The sequence below is a fragment of the Bradysia coprophila genome, unplaced genomic scaffold (assembly GCF_014529535.1).
Source record: "Bradysia coprophila strain Holo2 unplaced genomic scaffold, BU_Bcop_v1 contig_193, whole genome shotgun sequence".
Classification (NCBI taxonomy): Eukaryota; Metazoa; Arthropoda; class Insecta; order Diptera; family Sciaridae; genus Bradysia; species Bradysia coprophila.
Window position 1 is genome coordinate 1,132,664 of NW_023503456.1, and position 18,410 is coordinate 1,151,073.

Genomic DNA, 18,410 nt, shown 5'->3' on the forward strand with positions numbered 1-18,410 from the left:
CTAAATTATTCTGAAATTTGAAAATCAAAAGAATTCAGGTAAAACATGTCAGATTTCATGCATACCTGAAACATGCTCTCATTTACCTGAGATTTTATTGATATTCAGATTTCAGGTAAATTCAGCTCAGATGACAAATCAACATGAAATGGTTTCTAAACATAAAATTGTTTCAATGGTAATCCTCCAAACTGATCCAAATTTTTATACGTTCTCGCGCTAACAAAAAAAGAAACTGTAAGTTTCACCTGTAGCAGGTAACTTTGGCTCAAGCTTATTTACAATTTATAATAGTTGTCACAAGCTGCAGCTATAGCACCAGGGTCGGACTGGCTACCATGAAGTGCGTTGGGAGTTTAGTCTAAAATGTTAGTGAACAGGTCCAATATGTTGTAAAAAAAGCGGAGAAATAGGAATAATCGACCGCCAGTCAGTTATAATCGACCGCCAGTCAGTTATAATCGACCGCCAGTCAGTTTTGATCGACCGCCAGTCAGTTATGATCGACCGTCAGTCAGTTATGATCGACCGCCAGTCAGTTATAATCGACCGCCAGTCAGTTATAATCGACCGCCAGACAGTTAATTACAATCGCCAGTCAGTTATAATCGACCGCCAGTCAGTTATAATCGACCGCCAGACAGTTAATTACAATCGCCATTCAGTTATAATCGACCGCCAGTCAGTTATAATCGATCGCCAGTCAGTTATGATCGACCGCCAGTCAGTTATGATCGACCGCCAGTCAGTTATGATCGACCGCCAGTCAGTTATAATCGACCGCCAGTCAGTTATGAACGACCGCCAGCCAGTTATGATCGACCGCCAGTCAGTTTTAATCGACCGCCAGTCAGTTTTAATCGACCGCCAGTCAGTTTTAATCGACCGCCAGTCAATTTTAATCGACCGCCAGTCAGTTATAATCGACAGCCAGTCAGTTATAATCGACCGCCAGTCAGTTATAATCGACCGCCAGTCAGTTTTAATCGACCGCCAGACAGTTAATTACAATCGCCAGTCAGTTATAATCGACCGCCAGACAGTTAATTACAATCGCCATTCAGTTATAATCGACCGCCAGTCAGTTATGATAGACCGCCAGTCAGTTATGATCGACCGCCAGTCAGTTATGATCGACCGCCAGTCAGTTATGATCGACCGCCAGTCAGTTATAATCGACCGCCAGTCAGTTATGAACGACCGCCAGCCAGTTATGATCGACCGACAGTCAGTTATGATCGACCGACAGTCAGTTTTAATCGACCGCCAGTCAGTTATAATCGACAGCCAGTCAGTTATAATCGACCGCCAGTCAGTTTTAATCGACCGCCAGTCAGTTATGATCGACCGCCAGTCAGTTATGATCGACCGCCAGTCAGTTATGATCGACCGCCAGTCAGTTATGATCGACCGCCAGTCAGTTATAATCGACCGCCAGTCAGTTATGAACGACCGCCAGCCAGTTATGATCGACCGACAGTCAGTTTTAATCGACCGCCAGTCAGTTATAATCGACAGCCAGTCAGTTATAATCGACCGCCAGTCAGTTTTAATCGACCGCCAGTCAGTTTTAATCGACCGCCAGTCAGTTATAATCGACCGCCAGTCAGTTTTAATCGACCGCCAATCAGTTAATATCAATCGCCAGTCAGATATAATCGACCGCCATTCAGATACTCGACCGCCATTCAGATACTCGACCGCCATTCAGTTAAAATCGACCGCCAGTCAGATAAAAAGTTTTTGTATTTCAGTGGTGATGCCGGTATCTAATACATAAATGTTTGTATCTCAGTGGTGATGCCGGTATCTCATACAAAAAATGTTTGTATCTCAGTGGTGATGCCGGTATCCCATACAAAAATGTTTGTATCTCAGTGGTGATGCCGGTATCTCATACAAAAAATGTTTGTATCTCAGTGGTGATGCTGGTATCTCATACAAAAAATGTTTGTATCTCAGTGGTGATGCCGGTATCCCATACAAAAATGTTTGTATCTCAGTGGTGATGCCGGTATCTCATACAAAAAATGTTTGTATCTCAGTGGTGATGCCGGTATCTCATACAAAAATGTTTGTATCTCAGTGGTGATGCCGGTATCTCATACAAAAAATGTTTGTATCTCAGTGGTGATGCCGGTATCCCATACAAAAATGTTTGTATCTCAGTGGTGATGCCGGTATCCCATACAAAAATGTTTGTATCTCAGTGGTGATGCCGGTATCTCATACAAAAAATGTTTGTATCTCAGTGGTGATGCCGGTATCTCATACAAAAAATGTTTGTATCTCAGTGGTTATGCCGGTATCTCATACAAAAATGTTTGTTTCTCAGTGGTGATGTCGGTATCTCATACAAAAAATGTTTGTATCTCAGTGGTGATGCCGGTATCCCATACAAAAATGTTTGTATCTCAGTGGTGATGCCGGTATCTCATACAAAAAATGTTTGTATCTCAGTGGTGATGCCGGTATCTCATACAAAAAATGTTTGTATCTCAGTGGTGATGCCGGTATCTCATACAAAAATGTTTGTTTCTCAGTGGTGATGTCGGTATCTCATACAAAAAATGTTTGTATCTCAGTGGTGATGCCGGTATCCCATACAAAAATGTTTGTATCTCAGTGGTGATGCCGGTATCTCATACAAAAAATGTTTGTATCTCAGTGGTGATGCCGGTATCTCATACAAAAAATGTTTGTATCTCAGTGGTGATGCCGGTATCTCATACAAAAATGTTTGTTTCTCAGTGGTGATGCCGGTATCCCATACAAAAATGTTTGTATATCAGTGGTGATGCCGGTATCTCATACAAAAATGTTTGTATCTCAGTGGTGATGCCGGTATCTCATACAAAAAATGTTTGTATCTCAGTGGTGATGCCGGTATCCCATACAAAAATGTTTGTATCTCAGTGGTGATGCCGGTATCTCATACAAAAATGTTTGTTTCTCAGTGGTGATGCCGGTATCCCATACAAAAATGTTTGTATCTCAGTGGTGATGCCGGTATCTCATACAAAAATGTTTGTTTCTCAGTGGTGATGCCGGTATCCCATACAAAAATGTTTGTATATCAGTGGTGATGCCGGTATCTCATACAAAAATGTTTGTATCTCAGTGGTGATGCCGGTATCTCATACAAAAATGTTTGTATCTCAGTGGTGATGCCGGTATCCCATACAAAAATGTTTGTATATCAGTGGTGATGCCGGTATCTCATACAAAAATGTTTGTATCTCAGTGGTGATGCCGGTATCTCATACAAAAAATGTTTGTATCTCAGTGGTGATGCCGGTATCCCATACAAAAATGTTTGTATCTCAGTGGTGATGCCGGTATCTCATACAAAAATGTTTGTTTCTCAGTGGTGATGCCGGTATCCCATACAAAAATGTTTGTATCTCAGTGTTGATACCGGTATCCCATACAAAAATAAAATTGATATTCAGATTTCAGGTAAATTCACCAGGTCAGATGAAAAATTGTCATTCAAGTTCAGCTCTAATCAGATTCAGATAATGAGAACTTCAGGTTTCAGGTCTTCCAGACCTGTTCCGAGCTTCGAGAAGATAGTAGTAGTAGAAAAACGTTTTGGCGATATTTTACGATTACCACTCATAAGCTGTAGCTTATACATCACTCATAGCAACTTCTATGTTACAGTCGCTTCCAGACAACGCTAGCTTTTTAAAGTCATCGTAATGCGTGAAGGTAACAAGAAGCTATTCATGTAAAGCACTGTAAGTGTACATACAAGGTTTCAAATTTTTATTTTGACTAGTGTGAACACAGCCATCCCCTTCGTGTCGGGCCATAACGTCACCACTCGTCAAAATAAAAATTTGGAACCTCGGACGTGATGTTTACTACAGACAAACGCTTTGAAATAGGCGGTATTTACATTTTTTGTGTCCTGATGATTGTCGCTCACTACACCATCTTCAGTAAATTTGCTGTTTGTTTCAATACTACCCGCCAATTCCTCATTTTCATCTGCAATTTCGACTTCAATCCATTCTGGTTCATCGCTATTCGTTTCAATCGGAGTACATTTGGGTTCATCAGCAGGCTTTTCAGTCGGAGTCCATTCATCTGATTCCTCAATAAATATTTCCTGGAAACAAGAAATATTTACTACAGGGTCATGTAATAATGACGTCTACATACGAAGGAGGGGTTGACAAACTGAGGTATTTAAAGGATAAGGAATACGTGAAAACAAAGATAAACGATTAAAATTCCGAAACAATATGTGGATGTCATTAAAAATAAATTATGTTTGAGACGATTACCCCGATACATTCATAAAATAATAAATACGCATCGCGTCCAGAAATGCCACTTCCGGCGGTTACATTAGAATCATCTAATGTGTATGTCGTGTCTTCATGTCGTATGGTAGTAGTGTAATGCCCTTCAGTATAACTTGGGCCAATGTGATTAACGACGGACACCATTTTGTACTGGACATGTCGGAGTTTCTCGCCATCAATACATTTCAAGATCAAATCTTGATTGATTTCAATGTTTGTGTTAACCTTTGCACCCTGGCTTGGAATTCGATTTAGTATTACACACAAACATTTAGGTGTGGTCAGCAGTGTATATTTTTTTAACGCCAAAACCGATTTCTTGCAGGTTACGCAATTGTAATCATCAACGATCTCGCTATCGAAGAAAAGTTCTAACGCTTGCTTCACTGATCGCATGCCAATAATATTGATAATGAAGTCGCCAACACTACTTCTCTTATTGTATGATACGTTGCAGTGGAAACATTTCACTTCAGTGTTGACTTGTGCCATAAAAAAATTCCCGAAGTTAACGTGGGGGTGATCTGGAATTTTTTCCATCGCTTCGATCATATTCTTGAAAAATTCATGTGCATCTTGTTGACTGCCATTCAAGATCTTGGATAGACAAGGCGATTTCTGAAGTGTTGTGTAGACTTTGGTAGGGTAAATAGACATTCGACTGCGTTTCGTCCTGCAGTATAAAGCCTGTACAGCACAAATTATGCATTTGCCTACGAGAATAAAATACAATTCAATACGTACTCTATAACATCCTATAAAATGCGATTTATTTTACAGTTTTTTGAAGTCACTTGGCTCAAACTGTCGGTTAAACACGGCATATGAAATAGGGCCTGGAGAGTTGCGTTAAAGAAACAGCTATTTCCGATGTTAATTAGACCACAACCAATCTTCAACTGTTGTGATGAAAATAAACGAAATATTATTGGAAATAGTTCAAAATAAATAATACAAGATTCTTGCAAATGAAGTGATGGTACTGACGGATTTTTATTTCTAAAGACAGTTTCAGTTTCGCGTCGCGAAGCTCCTGCGAAGAAATAATTTCTAGCATTCCTATGCAAACATTTCCACTGAACTTTGTTCTAGCAAACTGAAGATAATTTCTTCAGAAATACAAAAAAAAATATGTCAGTAACGCGACCACCGCTACATTTACGGTCTGCATGAATTAGCCCCGAGGAGAAATAATTTGCAGCTTCCCTAGAAATAAAAACATGGCAGTACCTTGACCACTGCTACATTTACAGTCGGTATGCATTAGCTCCAGAGGAGAACAAATTTCTAGCTTCCCTACGCGAACATTTCCACTGGACTTTGTTCTAGCAAACTGAATAAACTTCCTTCAGAAATAGAAAAATGTCAGTAACTTGACCATTGCTTGATTTACGGTCGGAATGAATTAGCTCTAGAGGATAAAAAAAAGTTCTAGCTTCCCTACGCGAATATTGGAGGCTTCCTCCTCTAGCATAAATTTTTTGCTGAGGCGTGCACTGAAATTCACACCAACACATTCAGTTCCATCTCAATACAGGTATCCATCTTCACCGGCGAAGTGAGTTGAAAGGCAAAATAAAGTAAACTCGAACATATGTTTGTTGTTGTGAGTTTCAGGCATTGCACATAAGAAAACTTCATACCTTATCATTGATCGCGGTCTCCATGTGTGATAGTTTTTGTGTAATAAGAAACCACCTAAAAATGGAGCTATAATAAAAAAAATGTTTTTGGCTGAAATTGCTAAAAAATTTCTTCTAATTTTTTTTTTTTTTAGCATCAAACGGCGGTCAAGATTTGCTTGATCAGTACACTAATAAAAGAAGCTAGAAATATGTGCATACTTACCACAGTAAATAAATTTTTAAAGTTTGAGTTTTTGATTTTTGAGGGATAAATTATTCGCGAAATTATTGCGCTCTGTAATCAATATTTTTGACAGTAAAGAATGATTTATTTTAGATTTCTCAATTTTAGTATTAGTATTGCGCTAAGACATTTTTAGAACTTTTCAAAAATATTTGAGGTGTATTGTGCAACGTGCTTCTGATCATAAGGACGTAATTCAAATTTATATTTACATAATAAGACTTTCAACCCTTGAATCCCAATTTATTTTTCAGCAAAAAAGGTCGAAACAGAATTTTTTGGCCCATTCTAACGTGAAACCAAACCAGTTTCATGAAAGAATCTGTATAATTCCTAAACATAATACTATTCTGTCAAACATTGTAAAAATTAGATTAAAAAAAAAAAATTGCCCCACGGCCAATCTACATTAGCATGACACTCATGAGTATCACGCCAACGATGAGAATCGAACCCGCGCAGCATGTGTATATTTTTACTTGCAAGCCGGCGCTCTAACTGGTTCGGCCGTGGGGACTTCAACATATAGATAGATAAATTTTGAGAGTATGTTTCTCTCTTTTAGTCGCACTGTAAATTACGCAGTTCAATTCGATTTTTTAATTTTATTTTTATTTTTTTTTATTTTAGTTTATTTTATTTGTAAATAGTACGCCGCATAAAATTATTCTCCGTAATATAAAATTTGTCATGTTGAACGACGATAAACAAATAAAAACCAAACGAAAAGTCACGCATTACACAGTAATCAAGTATTTGGAAATAGAGCGCGTGCTGATTTTTAGTGTTTGTTATGCACTTTATCAATGTTAGTGCAATTTCATTGATAGATTCATTCATGATCTGCACTAGCACTATGTATTTGATATTTCATACAAATACAAATACAAAATGGTAATATAAGATTATCGATACATGAGACCGCCAGTCGAGGCTTGCCGAAATTGCCTCTCATGTATCAATATTATATTTTATCATACGAGCGTAATTGTGACACCACAACATGGCGCGGGTATGATAAAAATTATAAATTGAACAACTCTGCCGATGAAACATTCATGTGTCTCCATTGATCTGCTTATTTACTTCAGTACAGCAATAGCTGGTAATGTTTACATCTCATTGACGCGAAGTAAAAACACTCAGAATCGAACATAACCATTCATGCAATGTACATAAACAGAAGTATGAATGGGCAGATGGTTTCATTTTAGTGAAAAAACTGTGCATTCAGACGATTGAATAAAACAATTTGATCGCTACATAACTTTTGTGTTGTAGGTGTTGCGTCCATAAACGTAATTTGTTGACATCTTATGAATTTATAAAATCGTTTCCGTACTCAAGGCAAAACAAATTTTCTGCTCTACGGTATGTTTTCTTCACATCTCTCGCGGAAAATATTCCACAATGTGAAAACGGCTGTGTCCAAAATTCTAGTTTTTTTTATGCGTAGCGCCTACACAACCTTGTAAAAACAACTTGAAGGCGCTACTTATTTTAGTACAAGAAACCAAGTAGACGTTTCACATGGCATGTCTAGTATTAGTTTTATTCGGTGTATCGCGAACGCGTGAAAAATGAAAGTAAATAAAAATGGAAATGTAATTGATGCAGTGCGAGTTTCGTCGGGTCGAAGTCATGTTGTTCGACCGACTAGTGCTACATTATTATGATACTCATGAGAAAAAAATGTGGATCCAAGCGAATTTACTGGTAATATCGTGATATTGTTAGGCAAAGTGTTGGCAAAGTGTTGGCAACTGTTGTGCCATATAGCTCATCTGGATAGATTTTTTCAACTGTAAAGACCTGGAAGACCTGTAACCGAGGCTATTAAAGGTTTGTCTATTCCCCAGGATATTTGTGTAGAAATTCTGTGTAGAAATTTGTGGTCAAATCTTGTGCGGGAGTGCTATTTGTCTCGAATTTCATGAATATTCCAAAACAAACTGTAGGTGGCGCTAACTAGCCAAATTTAGCGAAAACCCTAACCAAGTGCCGCCACCGTCCGATAGATGGGGCGTATGGTCAGAATATCATAGACACAAACCGAGGCCAATCTCTTTAGCCTCTCCTTAACCAAATATTTGAGCAATACCATACATTTTTCGGCTGAGGACAGTTTCACTCGGCGGCGCACACCACTATCCCCGGAATAATCTATGTTCGAGCGAATACCAAAAACTACTTTGAATACATCAGAGGTGGAATGTATAGTGCACTTTTTTAGCGGATGACATCCTTCCAATATCATAAATGTAAAAGGAAAAAAAAAACTTTCAATATATGCGGATCGGTAGTTGCATTATAAATCATTGCAATAATTCTGAAAAGCCACCACAGTAACAATGCTCTTCGAACAACAATTCTATCACACTCTTTCACACACACACAAACACATTCAGATGCAAATCCGATCGTATCTCACCGAAAATCTGCAACATATTTTATATTATTTTGCCAGCGCAAAAGAATCACCAAAATCTTCATAAATATGTTTGCAAGCAGATTTTTCGCATAAGCCCTTTTCGGAAAGTTTTATGGAAAAAATATTTTTCATCGAAAATAAACAAGAAACTCATGAAAGGTGTACATACACCACACAACGTTTTCCCATATTTTCGTTCTTCTGTTACAAATAGTACACCGAAAAATAAAAATATTTCACCGCACCACAATAGCAACATATCGCAGAATTTATAATATTTTCATAACTGAAGATATGGCAATATGGCATCCTAACATAATAAACTATCATCTGCATGCATACATGTCAGCATATTTCAATGTATGGTTGTTGGTTTTCTTTTTTCGCCCCCCGTGTTATAACGTGCATTAGAATACGTACTTTATGCCACCAATGTCAATTTCGTTATGTTGTGGTAGAAAGTAAAAAGAAATGATGTTTTCCGACTTGATTCTTGGCGTATGTAATGAGATGAAACTAATGCCATAACATGTGAATGTAGGATGGTACGAAATGGAAAAGAAGTTTGAAAGAAAGCAAGAAAAAAACAGAAGAACTTCTCGTCGAGAAGGGATCAGTATGGTGTCAACATTACAACACTGCATCTTTACATCTTTCCATGGTCTTTATAATCTACACTGAAAATAGCTTAAAGCAATGTTGAAAGTCCCATCCGAGGTTAGATTCCAAGAAAATTCGAACAATTTCTGTATTTCCTTGATCTCTCAAAATTTTCTTCAATTTTTTGTTATTCTCGAATTTTGGAAACTTTTTTCGATTTTCTCGAAAAACAAAGTCTCAAAGCATAATGATGCATAGTCATTTCAAAGAGACTTGGCTGACGGGTATTTATAGTTATTTGCTTACCAAAGCCGAAGGAGAAAATTGAAAATTCTAATAAGAATGATTTCGCTCTAGTTGGAATTTACTATTTCTCCTAAACTATTTCTTCTAAACGAAACAAAAATATCGATTCGCCTACAAAGGCAACAGCTCACCGGAGCTTAAATACAATTTCCGACTTTTTCCCTAGTTAAGCAGAACGTTTTTCACAACAAAGGCTTACAACGTTTCAGCGGAGGGGAGACAACGACTATTTTCTCGCCTGCGTTGTAAAATAGTATGTTGTGTTACAAGACAAGTATTGCAATGTTGATTTTGTCAGCACTAGATCCAAGTTTTCCATGGAAAATTGAGTCGTGTGCTGAAGAAAAAGAAATTACCTCACTGATTCCAACGCCAATATCAAACGGACAATTACCAAACTTTCACCACGAAATAGTTAGCAAGTCATGTCGCAAACGCTCCGACTGTTCTAGTGGCTCGTTTTGATTCGATGAAGTATTGAAATTCTCAGATCAAGTTCGAAAAAGGGTGGTATGGGTTCATCATCATCTTCTTCTTCTTCTTTTTCAGCCTGTTTCTATCCACTGCTGGATGTAGGCCTCTCCAACTTCTTTCCATTTCGTACGATCCATTGCCATTTGCTGCCAGTTTGTACCTGCAATATTCTTAATTCCGTTTGTCCATCTCTCTGGTGGTCTACCTATAGCTCGTCTTTTATATGGTCGCCAGTTCATGATCTTTTTGGTCCAACGTTCGTCTGTCCTTCTTGCAATATGTCCCGCCCAGCTCCATTTCAGAGATGCTATTCTTTCCATGACATCAACGACCCTGGTTTGTTGTCGAATCCATTGATTCGTCATTCTGTCTCTGAGTGTTATTCCAAGCATACTCCGTTCCATGGCTCTTTGTGTCACTCTCAATTTATCTTCGGATGCTTTCGTTAAAGTTAACGTTTCCGCTCCATAAGTGAGCACAAGTGTCGAAAACTTGGCGTTTCATTTTGCTTTTGAAAATGAGTCTGAGTTTTCCGAACGCTGCCCATGCAAGACCAATCCTACGTCTTATTTCTGCAGTTTGGTTGTCCAGACCTAACTTCAGTTTATGTCCGAGATATACATAGCTGTCGACTCGTTCAATGACAGTGTCACCAATTTTGATTTCTCTATCGCTCCCGATGTTGGTCATGACTTTTGTTTTCGATAAGTTCATCTTGAGGCCAACTTTGCTTGCATCTTCACTTAACTGTTGTAGCATAAGCTGAGCCTGACCTAGATTCGCTGCTATCGGTACAATATCATCAGCGAAGCGGAGATTGCTCAGGTACTCTCCATTTATCTTGATTCCCATTTTTCTCCAGTTTAACTTCCTAAAAATACTCTGCAGAATCGCCGTGAATAATTTCGGTGAAATGGTGTCACCCTGCCTTACACCTCGGCCAATTCTGAATTTCTCCGTGCTCTTATGAAGTTTTACACATGAAGTAGCATTGTTGTGCACATATCGAATTGTGTTGGAGTACCTTGAGTCTACTCTACATTCGTCTAATGCGTCCAATATCGACCATGTTTCCACTGAATCGAAAGCTTTTTCGAAGTCTATGAATAGCAAGACTATGTCGATGTTGTATTCACGACACTTCTCAATAAGCGTTCTCATCACCTGCAAATGGTCGTTTGTGCTGAAACCAGATCTGAAAGCAGCTTGTTCAACAGGTTGGTAGTAGTCGAACTTGTTAGTGTTCCTCTTCGTAATGATTTTCATAAACAACTTGCAGAGTGTTGACAATAGGCTTTTGGGCCGGTAATTTTCCAGCTTTGTTATGTCTCCTTTTTTATGCAGCAATGTAATTACCGCATTTTCCCAGGCTTCTGGTACTTCTTCCCATTGGAGACATTGATTAAACAAAGCCGTGATTGCCTTTAATAAGGAGTCTCCACCTAGTTTAATGGCTTCCACTGGAACAATATCTTCTCCGGGAGACTTTTTGTTTTTCATCTCGGCTACTGCGGCCTTGACTTCATCAACAGTTATGTCGGGCATATCATCCGATCCCATATCGGGCATATCGCATTTCGATCCGTTTGGATCGTTCCGGTTTTGTCTCGTAATTTGAAGATTTCTTTTTTGGCGTTTCTCATTTTTCTCCGTAGGACTTTCATATTGCAGTTCGCTTCAATTATGTTTTGAGCCAATTGGACTTTATATTTTCTTTCATCTGATCTCCTTGCTTTGTTGATACTTTTAGACAAGTTCCGGTATTCCACCGAATCTCGTCTTTGTTCAAACAAACCGGAGGACATAGCGATTTCATATAAACAAACTCACCTCCTCATGAGAGGTGAGTTTCTTTTTACATACAAAGTTTGACTTTCGACCATACATTGTGTTGACGTTCATTGTTTAGTAGTGTTCTGTAAAAAAGACTTTTCCAATCTTGTCAACACGATAACTGGAGTAAATCTCAAACGTTTGTTGGAGAAGGAAATTCCTGAGGTTAGTTGGCCGCAATTCACACAATTTTTACCGGGGTATTTTACAGATAACGTTTCAAAGATTTTCATTGAAACTAAACAGAATTATTAATGAGAGAGAGATTTAGACCATTCTCGTACTTCTTTTTTTAAATATGTTTTTGTGGCCACCAAAATTGCATTTCATTGAAATAAATCAATAAATCATTACCAAAAAAATACTATTGAGAAGTTCAGACAGTGAAGGGATCTGACCCACCCAACAGGTGGGACCTAGTTTATTATACACATTTAAATGATTGCTACAAAACACCAGCAGCGCTATTCATTTCAGCGGAAACATATTTTAAGATGCATTCCAACATATGAAATGGAAATACGTAATTGCGCTAACCGCTCCGCCAAATACTTCAAACAAAATATCAAAAGTTCGATGTATGAAATCGTTCATTGATTAATTGAACTTTTGAACAAACACACAAAACCCTTAAATTGATTATGATGATTGATCATATCGGTGAATATTACACAACCGTCCGTTCCAAATCATTGTTGTTGTTTCGCCGTTTATATTATGTGGAGTAATTCACGACTTATGCAGTTTGGAATTAGGCAGCATTCAATATGGATCGTAAATCACTCCTCCATGTAGATGATGATGCAGTCGGCAAGGCAGTCGGTATATAATACAACAATGTTGCAAGTCTACTTCATTCATTTACGCACGTCCATTGTTGAGTGATAGCACAGATTTGAAAATCGTTATGAAATATATATTACACACTTGTCACGAAGAAGTCGATGCTTGCCGAGACTGATAGTGACAGGCGAGGTGACAGGTGTGTACTCTATTTTATCACATCAGCGAAAACGAGACAACAACATAGAGCTGAAGTGTAATTTTTGAATTATTCGTTTTAACGTATATAAAAGATTGCAACTGCAACATTCAACCTATTTTTCTCGATTCATTGATACAGTCAATAATTTATTTACTATTTATCTCCTCTATAAATAATAATCTGAGGCAGTTAATGACTTTTTATTAAATTATTGTGTTGTGTCGATGCTAGAGAGCTCTTCAACGGACTTCAAGCATCAGTGGTACTCTAAATAGGGTACTGAAACTTGACAGTGTGCCCTCGGATTCTTCAACTCACGTCGGCTTTAATTATATGTCACCACATTCCTGCTAATCATTATCTAATAACAGACTGTAGGAGAACGTTTCTTCTAAACAGAAATTTTTTCTAGGCTAGAGGTACTACACCCAATAAATTACAAGGTGTTGATTTAACTGTTCTGGCTTTCGATGAATGTAAAAAAACGGTCGTGGGCGATGTCCTAATTGACGGCCATATGTGCACAACGGGTGTAATGGGAATAGGAGCATGCAAAGTAAGTCATTGAACTTTAAAAATTTTAAATCTGATCACTTACCGTTAAAAAGGGCGATTCGGGAGGTCCACTCACTTATGGTAAAAAACTTGTTGGAATCGTGAGCTTCGGAATTCCGTAAGTAATATTCTGAACGATAGTTTTTTGATAATGTGGGAGTTTTTGATTGTTCGCTCAAAATATTTGTGACCCACATGTAGATGCGGGATTGGAAACCCCGATGTGTACTCTAAAGTTTCCTATTATTTTGATTGGATTAAGAAAAACTCGCAAATCTAACCACACCACAGCAACAGTTCTTGGAACGGAAGGAATTAATAATTTATGAAAGTAGCTCCTTACATCTGATTGCTGCACCAAATTCATCTTTTGCCTATGTTGATCAGTCTTAGACCAATAAAATCGGTAATATAACTTAGATGTTCGTTTTTCTTTTTGGAAGTACTTAAAAGCTTTCATGGCACGCCTGATAAACCCGATAAAGTTAAATGAGTGTAAAGTTTACACTGTAAACGGCTCGTACACTTAAGCTCGATTAAGCATGAATGGTATACCAATGGTTCAAATACTCGCTACGAACGTTTATACATATTTTCATGTCAAGATCTCTTGAAAATTGATCAAATTATAACATGGCGCAGCGTCGGAAATAAAATATGGAAAACAGAAGCCGAGCGTTCTTAAATTAAACTCCATATTGAATCCATTAGTAATTGAATTAAATCTTCATTAAACTTTGAAACACAAGACCGAGATGCTCGTTTCTTCCTTGTTGCTCTACCTTGCCTACATATATCAATGTGGAATAAAGAATTGAAATTGGAAATAGGTGTTAAAGATAGTTGAATGAACGGATTCAAAAGCTCTTCAAGAACCAAAAGAATCCGAACATTGCATTGTAGGAAATTCTTAAAAAATCTATTCAACTGTTATCAAGGTTAAAAAAACGAATATTATTATTTGAACAAGTTGTTTTCAATAAAAAACTAGCACGAGTTGAAATATATAAAAAAAACTGCACGTGTCGAGTAACTTTAGAGTTGGAAAACATATTTTAATTAAATTCCACATAGGTAACAACTACCGATATAAGATTCGAAACAAAGCACTTCACTGAGGTAGGAGATGTAGTTAAGGCTATTAGGAGTTTCCCTTTGAGTTCGTCAGGAGGGATAGGGGGCTTGAGACCAAGGCACTTGAAAGATTTGACATCTTTTACTTGTGGTGATTCAGCTAATGAATTGCTTAAAGCCGTGTCTTCGTTGATAGATATTATTAGATCAGGTCGAGTACAAAAGGATGTTTTAAAGGTTTTCTTTGGTGCATCGTTAACTGCTCTTAATAAAGGAGAGAACGATGTAAGACCAATTGCTGTGGGCTTAGTTTGGAGGCGTATTGCAGGGAAGATTTCGAATTATAAGATTAGGGAACAGTTAGTTTCAGTTTGGATTTGGGATTAAAGGAGGAGCTGAAGCTTTAGTTCACGCTGTGCGTGAATTTTGTGAAATGAAGCATAATAAGCCAATGGCTCTTGTTAAGTTTGACTTTGAGAATGCATTTAATATGCTTTTTAGGAAGTTTATGTTAGGAGAGGTTAAAGATATTTGCCCGGAGTTGTTTCCCTTGTTGCAACAAGCATATCGGCTTGTTTCGAATCTTTATTTCGCTGATAATCTCTTGTTGTCTCAAAGAGGCTATCAGCAGGGAGACCCGTTGGGTCCTACAGGTTTCTGTATAGGTATAATGCGAATGACGCATTCCCTTTTGTCTCGATTTAATGGCAGGTATTTAGACGATGGTACTATAGGTGATGAATTATCGACTGTTTTAGTTGATATTCAGAAAGTATTGTCGTTTTATGACGTTTCAGGACTACGCCTGAATACGAAGAAATGTGAAGTTTTCTTTATCAATGCGACCCCTGATGAAGAAGCTCATATGTATGCTGATATATCAGCTTTGTTACCAGGTATTAAGAAGGTTGATGAATCTTCCTTAGAACTGTTAGGTACGCCGATATTTGAGACAGGTTTAGAGAGGATGTTTTCTTCTAAGACCAAATCAGTTAAGTTGATGTGTGACCGACTTAAACTGATGGATGTCCATCCTGCTTTGTGTGTTTTTAAGAAGTCGTTGAGTGGTTGTAGATTTAATTACTTGATGCGTACTTCTAGAGCGTACTTGTTACCCGATCATCTTAGATCTGTTGATGAGATGTTTCGGTCGACATTGGAGGCTATTGCGAATACGAGAATAGAAGGTTTGTCGTGGGATCAGGCATCTTTCCCCTTGTCTTGTGGTGGTATAGGTATTAGGAGGGTTGAGGATTTGGCAGTGCCAGCGTATTTATCATCTGTTTATTCGTCGTCAGAATTATGTGGTGTCATACTCCAAAAGTTTAACTTAAAAATAATTAATGATCAGACTTCAAGAAAAATTGCCTCTAATGACAGCTGCCAAAAAGAGATTTGTATGAAACGTTTTTCCAAAAAAAAAATTACAGTGTCAACATGTGTTTGATACACATACACTGCGCTGTCCAGTTTCAATTATAGTATTTAAAGTCCCACTCATGCTTGAAGTGCGTTGTTTGAAAACAAATTTCAGAAACTTGTTGCCGTGTCACAGTCACACTATAAAAAGCCTCAAGAAAATCAAATTTTTTAGTGACAAGTAATTTATCGTTTCTGATAATAACAAGGTTGGTGGAAGGAAATTCGATTTTTTTTAAATCAAAATGAAAACTATTGCATTCGCACTTATTCTATCGTCGTTAGCCGTTATACGCACATCCGGAAGTAAGTTAAGCTTTTTATCTGCCCGTAACAATAATTTCCCACTTATCACTCTAGAGCATTTTTGTTTATCTCTCGGCATATATGTTCTCGGCAGATAAAAAATTGTATGCACCTCTTGCCAAAATTGTTATCTAGACGTGTGGTCATTACGGTTCTCGCCTTCGGCTCGACCAGCAATTTTGGCGCGACGTGCATAATCTTATATAATCTTCTTCAACGATTTCCGTGACATTAATGTATGGTTTCCAAACAAGATAATTTATGTACTGAAATAGTCAACGAACCAGTAGGTTGTCTGGCAGCGTGTGGTACATTCCCCTATGAATGCCCTACTGATGGCATATGTATTTGCACTGGTCAGACCGAAGTGAATGGTAAATTTACTTTAGTTGGTTTTTGTTAGTGCACCTTCTAAAAACGTTTAAAACTACGTTACGTAGACACAAAGGTTGATCTCACATGTGAAAACGATGATTTGGCTACTGCTTCACAGTGTGGACTGTTATGTGTAGGACTGAATACACTCAATCTTGGCATTATTTCGACTTCAAATTGTGATGGTGGCATATGCCATTGTGTCTATGGTCTTTAAGAGAAAATTTTGTCTTGATTGTGTCGAAGAATAAAAATAGTCAAAATTATAAGTATGCAATTTTTGTCCCATACCTTCACCTGTACAAATTCTTTGAACGTGAGTCTGGTTACTTAAAGTATCTCACAGATACTTACTATATCAGTAGTTTGTCAATGTAAAAAAAACGGTTGTGGGCGATGTCGTAATTGACGGTCATGTGTGCAAGAAAGCTGTAATGGGAATAGGAGCATGTAATGTAAGTCAATAGAATCGTATGAAATTTAATCTGCATGAATCTTAGAAACGCAAGACCAAGCCTTTTACCTCACCTTTCATTTCGTTATATCAATGCGGGAAAAAGGACGCTGATGGAAAATCATAGGGAGCACGGATGGAAAAGCTCTTCGTAAATCAAAACGATCAAGGTGATTCACTCGTCAAGGTGAAATCAAGAACGAAAATTATTATTTGGACAAGTTGTTTTCAACGGAAAAATAGCACGACAGAATGGAAATTTATTTGTTTTTGTTGAAATGCAAACAAAAAAACATAGCTAACGCCGACCCGTACGAAACACCTATTCGTATCAAAAGCCTTTAATGTGAAACTCTTCATTTCTCTTACTTCATTTTCTTCTCTGCTGAAAAACTATTCTCCCTTTAAAATCACTTACATTATCCACTCTTTGCCTTGTTATCATATACAATTAAATTGCCGGAGGCAATATAGACAGCCCCGTACGAAGTCAAATTTCATAAATTCCTATTTAAACAGCTATATACCGCTATATTTAACTATATTTCACTATAAATATTTCACAGATAAATATATGCTATTATATAGCTCTATATGCCTGTATATAGCTCAATATAGCTGTATATAGGTATATATATGTCCATATATGGAATCCCTGAAACCCCTCACACTTAACACATTATTTCCATGTTAACAGAAACTCTCTAAGCATCATTTTTCCCACTTTATATCACTTTTAATAAAATCCAATATGGCCGCCGGCAGCCATTTTGTTAGGAGACCGGAAATAGTACCGACGCTTTACATTCGTTAATACCTTTCAAACAAAAAAAAAATCATGAAATTCGGTCAAAATTTACTCGAGATATTGTCAAAATACACCACGTTCACTGTACTTCCGAGTAGCCAGATAAGAGCTCACTCCAAGAGACCTAGCTCACGCTCCGGAGAACATAATTTCATAAAATTTCCCTGATTGGTACGGTCAATACCTATCTAATAAAGCTAAAACAGACGAAATATGTTCAAATGTGGCCGACCTACGAGCAAAAACTGCTTGCCGCCCTGTGCCTGTTCCACACCAAGGGGTCTAACTCACGAGTCGGTCATCCGATTTCCATAAACTTTTTTTTTGTCGATCGGTATTGTAAATACCTTTTATCGCATACTCGGTGTGATTCCCCGAAAAAATTATTCACCTAGGATATATAAACAAACATTATACTTCTTTAAATTGTCAAAGTGTCATTCGCATATCTTGTTGTCTCGTTTTCGCTTATGCGATAAAAAAGAATATGCACGTATGACAAGCCGTCTCGGCAAGCCTCGACCGCTTTGTCATACGTGCATAATATTTATTATTTGACGTATCACAAGTTTAACGTTTAAATGTCCGGAGATATCTTCGAAAAA

At 37.7% G+C, this 18,410-nt stretch overlaps 1 protein-coding gene and 1 long non-coding RNA gene across 2 annotated transcripts; both read left to right on the forward strand.

Moving 5' to 3' along the window:
• Positions 1-338: 338 nt before the first annotated feature.
• Positions 339-1,635, forward strand: LOC119075254 (extensin-1-like). The gene is made up of 4 exons (XM_037181651.1): positions 339-343; positions 414-580; positions 683-1,000; positions 1,082-1,635. The coding sequence occupies exons 1-4, from the start codon at positions 339-341 to the stop codon at positions 1,633-1,635; spliced, it is 1,044 nt and encodes a 347-aa protein (XP_037037546.1).
• An 11,595-nt stretch (positions 1,636-13,230) lies between these two features.
• Positions 13,231-13,685, forward strand: LOC119075269. Its single transcript, XR_005087353.1, has 3 exons — positions 13,231-13,370; positions 13,423-13,487; positions 13,571-13,685. It is a non-coding gene; the product is annotated as an uncharacterized LOC119075269 (long non-coding RNA).
• The last annotated feature ends 4,725 nt before the right edge of the window (positions 13,686-18,410 follow it).